Source organism: Musca vetustissima, unplaced genomic scaffold (genome assembly GCF_032173495.1).
Source record: "Musca vetustissima isolate MV318-11 ecotype Yass unplaced genomic scaffold, APGP_CSIRO_Mvet_v1 utg2975, whole genome shotgun sequence".
NCBI classification, from domain to species: domain Eukaryota; kingdom Metazoa; phylum Arthropoda; class Insecta; order Diptera; family Muscidae; genus Musca; species Musca vetustissima.
Window position 1 is genome coordinate 7,758 of NW_026880042.1, and position 8,707 is coordinate 16,464.

At 35.1% G+C, this 8,707-nt stretch overlaps 2 protein-coding genes across 2 annotated transcripts; both read right to left on the reverse strand.

The window, feature by feature from the left end:
• Window positions 1–242: 242 nt before the first annotated feature.
• Window positions 243–2,855, reverse strand: LOC133325349 (atypical kinase COQ8B, mitochondrial). Its single transcript, XM_061534134.1, has 5 exons — window positions 2,790–2,855; window positions 1,224–2,728; window positions 741–933; window positions 500–670; window positions 243–431 (listed from the first exon to the last, which is right to left on the reverse strand). The coding sequence occupies exons 1-5, from the start codon at window positions 2,853–2,855 to the stop codon at window positions 243–245; spliced, it is 2,124 nt and encodes a 707-aa protein (XP_061390118.1).
• A 1,412-nt stretch (window positions 2,856–4,267) lies between these two features.
• On the reverse strand, window positions 4,268–5,187 carry LOC133325337 (FAD synthase). The gene is made up of 3 exons (XM_061534122.1): window positions 5,071–5,187; window positions 4,658–5,008; window positions 4,268–4,588 (listed from the first exon to the last, which is right to left on the reverse strand). The coding sequence occupies exons 1-3, from the start codon at window positions 5,185–5,187 to the stop codon at window positions 4,268–4,270; spliced, it is 789 nt and encodes a 262-aa protein (XP_061390106.1).
• Between the last annotated feature and the right edge of the window lie 3,520 nt (window positions 5,188–8,707).

Genomic DNA, 8,707 nt, shown 5'->3' on the forward strand with positions numbered 1-8,707 from the left:
TAAGCGTGGATTTATTTATTTTTTTTTTGTTTTTTTTGTTTGATTGTTTAAAAAAAAAAATGTCATCATTTGTGCTTTGCAGTTTTTTTTATTTTATTTTACAAATTTTTTAAACAACATCACTTTGTTAGTATATTATATTTTACATTTGAAAAACAAATTAGTTATAAAACTAAAAAAATAAAGCCCCTTTTTAAACTTATACCTTATTTAATATATAAACAGATATTAGATATTAGTTTTTATTTCCTAAATTTGCCCACCACAATATCATCATACAGGGGACGGCATTCCAAGCGTATATTCAGCCTTGAACATAACAAAAAGATGCCAGATAATTTACGATGTATGGAATAGATTTCTTCGGGCGGTGGACACAAACGATGGGCCACCATTGTGGGCACCAAATTTGCCAGGCGTTCAGTGGTGTTCTATAGAAAAAGATTTATTAAAAAAATTAATTTTTTTTCCAAGAAATTTTCTTTAAGAAAATTCATACCTGTTTTCCAAAATCAAATTCCCCTTCGCAGCGGAACATTTCACCCAATATCATGACGGCATCCACATGAGCCTCTTCCATTAATTTTGTTTCATAGGATGTTAAGAAACCCATTTCCCGGGAGATTTCCAATACACCCTTGCGATCATTGTTAACGGCACACATAATAATCTGAAGTAGGGGAAAAAGAAAAACATTTTAGTTTTCTGGAATTCATTTTTCTTGCGGTAGTTCTACTCACACTTCTGTATTTCTTAATGAACTCCTTTTGATAGAAACGCGTTGAACCAAAATCAATCAACATTAGCCTCCGGGAATTGGCATCGTAGAGGAAATTCGACCAATTTGGATCGGTTTGCATGCACTGGAATTCAAAAAGTTCTCGAAGACATAGCTTCAATACCGATTCGCCTATGTGGCGACGATGATCATAGCTGGAAAGGGAGGGAGAGAGACAAATATTAAAATCAAAAAATCGACGCCTTTGGTAGAGCTCAGATAAAAAATTATTTTAAAAATCCACGCCTTTGGTAGGACTCAGAAAAAATTGTTTTTTAAAACCCCCGATGGTTAAATGTCTCGATTTAATCAAAGAATAAATGATTATCACCAAAATATGGAAACTTTAATTTTTAAAAATCCACGCCTTTGGTAGGTCTTAGAAAAAAATTAAAATACACGCCTTTGATAGCGCTCAGAAAAAAAATATTTTCTTTTTACTCACCTCATTTCAAAACATTTATCCAATGGTACACCGGGTACCAATTCCGTGGTCAAAACACTACTCGTTGTTATATCCCGTATAACCAAGGGAGCATAATACTCTCCATAGGGTGCAATCATTTCCTTAAATTTCTCCGTATAATCAGCTTCGCGTGTATAATCCACTTCCCAATTCAGCTCCCGTTTGGCTACCTTTACCAAATTGTCAATAAAGAACCCTTTGGGGAAAACATCCCATACCTTCAGCATACCCACTAAATTATCAATATCACTTTCGATACTCTTCGCCACCCCGGGGTATTGAATCTTCACGGCAACATGCATGCCATTTTTCAAAACACCACGATGTACCTGACCAATTGAGGCCGCAGCAAATGGTTTATCCTCAAAACTTGCAAACAAATCACGCCATTGAGGACCCAATTCGGTGTTCATAACACGTTCCACTTGCCAATCAGGCATGTAATCGGCAGATTGTCGTACCCTCTCAAAGGCCTTGGCCAGTTGGGGGGAGACCACTTTGGAATCTTGTATGGATAGGATTTGTCCAATCTTTAAGGCGGCACCGCGTACTTTGCACAGGGTGTCAACAATACGATCGGCATTGGCGGGACTTAGGAGGGCATCTTTGACATTTGTGGAGCCTCCTAGGCCCAAGGCACCTTTGGTTAGTTCATTTATGGTACCAATACCGAGGCCGGCAAAAAGGCCACCAAAGGAAGCCATTCTGCCAATGCGGCTGGAGGGTACTTTTCTTTGTTTCGAGACCTTTGTCAGGGAGGGTAATTCAATTTGTGCCGAGTTGGGGGAAGTTGCTGTCGTGCCTTCAGCTGGGGCTCCTGCCACAAATGATAGCATATTCTTGACATATACCGAATCGGCTTTCATGGAGTCGGTAACTGGAGCGGAGGTGGAAGAAGCTGCTGTGGAGGATGATGTCGAGTAGGAAGCTGCTGTGGTTTCATTGGGAGAGGATGTCGATTCCGTCTTCGTTTCTTGTTTTTGCTGTTCCATATTTTCACGTTTACGTATTTCCAAACGCCTGGAGAGAATTTCTTCCATTTCCTTCAGTGTAATGGAGGATATATCCAAATTAGCTGCATCTATTTTACCAGCTGCCGTCAAGGGCGACAATTTCCCTTCTTTTGTAACGCGTTGTTGACTATCAACTGTTGAGTGTGTCACCATCTGTTCGCCAGGTCGCCCACTCATCATCTGCTCTATCTTCTCACCTGCTGATGTTGCTGCGGAGGTGAATGATGGCATCTGAGTCATCTTGAAATCTGTAGCTATTTTAGCGGCAGTCAGCTGTTTAACACCCTCCACCACCACACATGAACGTTCCCGTGTTTCTTGCAGTAGCTGTTGTAGTTTCTTTAATTCTTCGGTGGGATTTTGGCCAGTTTTTTGTAAATATTCCTTGCCCAATTTTAGGTTTTCTTCCAGCAGTTCACGTATACTGGAATTGGCCCACAGGTGACGGCTTAATTCACGATGTTCACGTTGCTGAGGGAGACAATTTTATTTTTTCAAAAAGGGAGGGAAACTTTTTGTGGGAGTTACTTACCACTTGTTCCAAAACTATCTGCAGGCCCCTTAGGACCGCCAGTATATCCGAGCCGGCTTTTGACATGGTGGGCACACTTTTCAATTCGGGTTTCTTTTATAATATCTACGTTAATTTCACAATTTTGTTATGGAGGGAGGTTGAAGGAACTGGGCATCAGCTGTTTGGAATTTCATAACAAAGAGGTGATTTACAATGCCGGTAGTTTTAAAAATCGTCGGCGTTATAAAGTTCCTCTAATTTCCTCGGCGTTGTGAAATTAAAAGAAATAGCTTCTCAAGACGTAACTGATAAAGCAGAATCAAAACAAAACTGATTGGTAAAGTCGAAAATAGAAAAATGTGGAAAAGAAAATACATGATAAAGTAATGGAGCAAGGCGAAACGCAATGAAAACATATGGTAGTAGAGATAATAGAGTGGCTGGGCAACACATTAAATTTGAAACATGTAAAGGTGTCGGCGATTGGTCGATTTTTTTAAATAAATTTTTTGGACGACTAAAAGGCCTTGAGGCGTGGATTTTTTAAATGAAATTTCTAGAGGTCAAAAGGCCTTAAGGCGTGGATTTTTTAAATAAAATTTTTTGACGACAAAAAGGCCTGAAAGCGTCGAATTTTAAAACAAAATTTCTAGAGGTTCAAAAGGCCTTAAGGCATGGATTTTTTAAATAAATTTTCTAGAGGTTCAAAAGGCTTTTTTAAATAAAATTTCTAGAGGTTCAAAAGGCCTTAAGGCGTGGATTTTTTAAATAAAATTTCTAGAGGTTCAAAGGGCGTTAAGGCGTGGATTTTTTTAAATAAATTTTCTAGAGACTCAAGAGGCCTTAAGGCGTGGATGTTTTAAATAAATTTTCTAGTGGTTCAAAAGACCTAAAGCCGTGGATGTTTTAAATAAATTTTCTAGAGGTTCAAAAGGCCTTAAAGGGTAGATATTTTTTTCTGAGTCCTACCAAAGGCGCGGATTTTGAGGATTTATTTTCCTTTAAAATTTATTTTCTTCTAGAAAAACTGTTTAAAAAAATTATTGTTGTTATTTTTTTTAATATCTAAATTATTTTATTTTATCTTTTTTATAATTATTATTTTTAAATAATATATTACATAATATAGTTTAGAATTTATTTTGCTAGAATTTTTAACTAAATTAAAAAAATAAAAATATTTTGCTAAAAGCAATATAACAGCACCCCGAATAATATTTGTACAATTTTAAATTATAAGTTGTTGATGTTGTAGCAGCGCTATTGCTTTTACACAATGTTATTTTTAAATAATATATTACATAATATAGTTTAGAATTTAATTTTACTAGAATTTTTTAACTAAATTGCAATATAACCCCTCTGTCGTGGAAAGTAAATTATAAGTAGTTGTTGTTGTTGTTTGTTGGTTTTTAAGTAGTTTATAAAAAATAGTTGTTGTTCTTTTTTAAATTCGTTTCTTTTTAACGAAGTTCCATTTCCTTACAAAGAAAATATTATTTTGTGTTAGAATTTAAATTTGTTGTTGCACTCCCATTCGTCGTTTGTGGTTTAAAGCGTCCTGCGCGTTCTAAATCATCATTATCGATAAGTTCATGACCCGGTCGATAACTAATAATTGCACCAGTTGTTTCATCCAGCACACTTAAATACGGGTTGGGCAGGGTATTTTTCTTATTGCCTATTGAGGTGTAACCTTTTTGATATAGACTACAATAGGGGACTTTGTACAAATATAAATACTGCCAGACATCACGACATCGCCAGTCCAAAATGGGATTAATGCGCATTAGCTGGGGCCAACCGGGGTCTGTGAGCTAAGTACAAAAAAGAGACAAAATTAATATAAATAGTAATAAGGGAAATTATTCTTTATATTTCAGTACCTGCATAACCTTTAAATTTTCACAATACGGATCGGTTCTCCGACAGCCCATAAATACTGCTTTAATGTGTGGCCTCTCCTGGCATATTTCCTCAAGTGCTTTCTTAATAGGTCCTGGTTTTCGTATCACATCTATGTTAAATAGTTTTTCACATTCCTCCACAAACTCATCGACTTCTTCAAAGGCATCGGGATCTGTTATATACATTGTGGGTATGCGTATATGCTGCAGACATGGATTGGCCTGATAAAATGTGTGCAGCACATGCAGTACCACAGTACAATCTTTGCCTCCGTTAAATGACAACATTATTTCATTGGGCTTATACAGCTGAAACACTTCGTGAAGTAACTGAAATGAATGGGGGATTTTATTAATTTTTTTTTTAAATTCGAAAAATTTGATTTTCCTACCTCCACCATGCCATTGACTTTGTCGTGCACACTTTCCGATACCTCATCATAGTTGCTGTATTTCAAGTCCAATTTTTGTATGGGAAATTGTGACCCATTATTTATATCAACTTCCATTTGTGGGGTGGATTTTTTTTTAATGTGGCGGGTAGGTTAATAATTTGTGATTTTTTGGCAATTTTTTTTCAAATTTATTTTTTTTTTAATTTTGAATTTTTAGTCGTTATGTTGTCTTTTCAATTTTCTTTGTATTTGAGGTTTCCTCTCTGTGGGTTTTGTAGATTTTTGTATGACTAAAGATTTGTAATGAAATATTCATTGGTTCCTAAAGTCTGCAGAAATTCTGAAATAAAAAAAAAGAAAAAAATTTAATAAAACACGTTTAAAAAATTTAAGAAAAATATTAAAATTTAAAAATGAATAAGAAGGGAAAAAAGAAAGGAAGGAACGGAAATAAAACCCCTTTGTATAATAAAATCGGATAAAGCTTTACGCGAGCTATATCTACACCTGAACTGATTTATATTAAAATTGACACACGCCATTTTGGACTCAATTCATCGCTCTGTGCTAAATTTCGTATCATTCGAACGGACATAGTATCATTGGTGTACCATTTGATAAAATCGACCGAAAATATATATGGGAGCTACATCTAAATTTGAACCGATTTAAATCAAACTTGGCATACATCATACTAGGCTCAATTGGGATGTCTGTAGTAAATTTCGTATCAATCGGACAAGCATTACGGCTTTGGAACGCCATTCGAACAGAAATATAAATCAATAATTTAGATATACTGTGCCAAATTTCATGACAATCGGACAAACCTAAGATCTTTTGCGATCTAATTCTGTGAAATCGCAGTAATTTTATTATGGAAGCTATATGGAAATCTGAACCGACTTCATCCAAATTTGGCACACATCATTCTAGACTTAATTAGATATACTGTGCTAAATTTCGTGTCAATCGGACAAACCCAGGGTCTTTGGCGATCAAATTCTATGAAATCGGAGTAATTTTTGTATGGGAGCTATATCGAAATCTGAATCGTTTACCAACAAATTTGGCACACATCATTCTATATTCAAGTCGGTTGTCTCTGAAAATTTTCGTGTCAATCGGATAAGTACAGGGCCTTTGTGTCACAAATTCTATGAAATCGGAGGAATTTTTGTATGGTAGCTATATCTAAATCTGAACCGATTTTAACCAAATTTGGTACACAATATTCTAGACTCAATTTGTTGCTCCTTACAATATTTCGTATCAATCGGACAATCACAACGTCTCTGGTCCACCAGTCGGACAAAAATTTATATGGGAGCTACTTCTAAATCCGAACCGATAGCAAATTTTACACACAATATTGTGGCCGAAAATCAATAGGCTGTGCCAAATTTCGTATCAATTGGACAACCGTATCTTCCTTGGTGCACTATTCGCAGAAAATTGTATGTGGCAGATACTTCTAATCCGAACCAATTTTTAGCAAATTTTACACACATCATTGCAGCCTCAAAACGATAGCCTGTGCCAAATATCACGTCAATCGAACAGACCTGGCTTATTTATTTCACCATTTATTTAAAATTAGATATTATTATATGTGGGAACTATACTTAAAACTGAAGCTATTTTCACCAATTTCCATAGGTTTGGTCTTAGGGTCAAACAAATGACCCTGGGAAAATTCATTGCAATTTGGATAATAAATACCTGGACAGATCTACATAAAGTTATTCGAAACAGGAGTTTAAATATAATCTCAAAGGGAACAAGGGGTCTATCTAGTAGGGATGGGTCAAATAAATTGGTCATGCCATATTTCACTGCAATTCGATAATAAATATCTAAAGTAACTCAAAATGTGATTTTAAAAATAACCTCAAAGGGAACTTGTGGTCTTTTCAGTTTCTAGGGGTCTCATAAAACCGTGCTGTTAGATTTTAAATATTTCTCTAACTATTGATCACGTTGTTCGGTTTGATTGAATTCTTGTTTTAGAAATGTTATAATTTATTCTCCGCATATGGGGAGATTTCTTGAAAGTAAATCTCATCTCTTGTGTATGCATCTCCTATAACAATGAGAAAACATTCTTTATTATAATTAAAACAAAGAAATTGTATTCATGAATAAAATACAAAAAAACCTACGTGTATTCTACCTGCTGCCACTATCAATAATATGTAAATTATTTTATTCGAAGTGCAGTCACAGCTAGGCAGTCAATCCCCCATCCATTAAACATGTTAACAATAATGTGAGGCCCAAATGAACCTTTTGTGGAAAATTAATACAATAACAAAATGTTATTGCCTTTTAAATGGGGGTTTTGGAATCACAAAAAAATTATAACTGATGATTAGCCTATTTTTAGAGCATGAAAATAAAATTGGTTATTTTTCCACTTCATATACCGCGTGGAATGACTTGACAAAAGATAAGCTAAAAAATAGTTATGTTAATTGCTGTTAGGGTACAGGGAACATACTTCAATTAATGTAGGGGCCAGGGGTAGAGTATAATTTGTATATTCTCTTGAAAATAAACTCTGAATACTTTTATGATCCTACGTCTACCAGAAACACCCGATTTAAAATGACCATAATTCAATTGAAGGGAAAGGGGTTGGCATTCTGTTTTCATCACCTTCATACTTCATTGTTAGATTTCTGGATTTCGAATTTAAACACATTTAAAGTTTTGAGGTTTCTAATTAAACTGGCACTACTGACTGTTGTTTGAATGAATTAATGGACTGAGTCAGCGATTTTTGGATCTTATAAATAAAATGGGCTAAGCTAACTGACATTGAGCTTCATTTCAGATCCAAGTTTTCATTTTTTGAAATATAAGCAGAAACGATTAAAGGAAAAACATTGATACCCTATAGCGAACATTAACATCTTTGTTTCATCTTCTTCTTCTATTTCAATTTTTGGCAACATTTCAAAATTCCCAAGACACTGTGTTCAATCTAAAATTAAAAAAAAAAATAAACAATTACTAAAAATTAACACTGGGGGTTTCATCTTCTTCTTCTATTTCAATTTTTGGCAACATTTCAAAATTCCCAAGACACTGTGCTGGGGGGCCACTCAGACACTATCTCTGTGTTTGCACGTTGCCGATTAATTTGATGATGGCACACTCCAATCAATCAACCAACCAAGCACTTACATCACAACACCTAATGAAATTGCACAAGACAAACAAAAATGAGCTTGATCAATTTCGAACCTGACCTATGGACAGCTTCCACACACATCACTACTTTTTATTTCACTATTTTATTGACATCTTCCATTGAAGATGCTATTGTTTAAAAAACAGGGGGACTGGCTTTTCCATTCACAACGAATTTTGTTTCCGCATGCCCATCACCTACCTTCCTCCTTACCGTAAGATAAGCACCTTGGCCTTCTAGAATTTCAATGTTATCAGCACGCCAAAAACAAAAAACGTTGTTAATTATTTACCATTATCTTCTATTAAGTAATAACAACAAAAAATTTTGATTTTTATCGATTTTTAAAACGTTGACGTCTTGTTTTCTTAGCCAGGCAGAGAAAGCAAAAACAAAATACGAAACACAACAACTAGACGTCACTACCAATCAAAATTT

Bases quoted from the DNA above. Each gene is read 5' to 3' on its own strand.
- LOC133325349 (XM_061534134.1), bottom strand. From the start codon at position 2,855: ATGTCAAAAGCCGGCTCGGATATACTGGCGGTCCTAAGGGGCCTGCAG. The intron at 2,729-2,789 runs GTAAGTAACTCC...TGTCTCCCTCAG, and splicing joins AGATAGTTTTGGAACAAGTG to CAACGTGAACATCGTGAATT. The intron at 432-499 runs GTATGAATTTTC...CTTTTTCTATAG, and splicing joins AATTTGATTTTGGAAAACAG to AACACCACTGAACGCCTGGC.
- LOC133325337 (XM_061534122.1), bottom strand. From the start codon at position 5,187: ATGGAAGTTGATATAAATAATGGGTCACAATTTCCCATACAAAAATTG. The intron at 5,009-5,070 runs GTAGGAAAATCA...CATTCATTTCAG, and splicing joins AAGTCAATGGCATGGTGGAG to TTACTTCACGAAGTGTTTCA. The intron at 4,589-4,657 runs GTACTGAAATAT...TTTTGTACTTAG, and splicing joins AAAATTTAAAGGTTATGCAG to CTCACAGACCCCGGTTGGCC.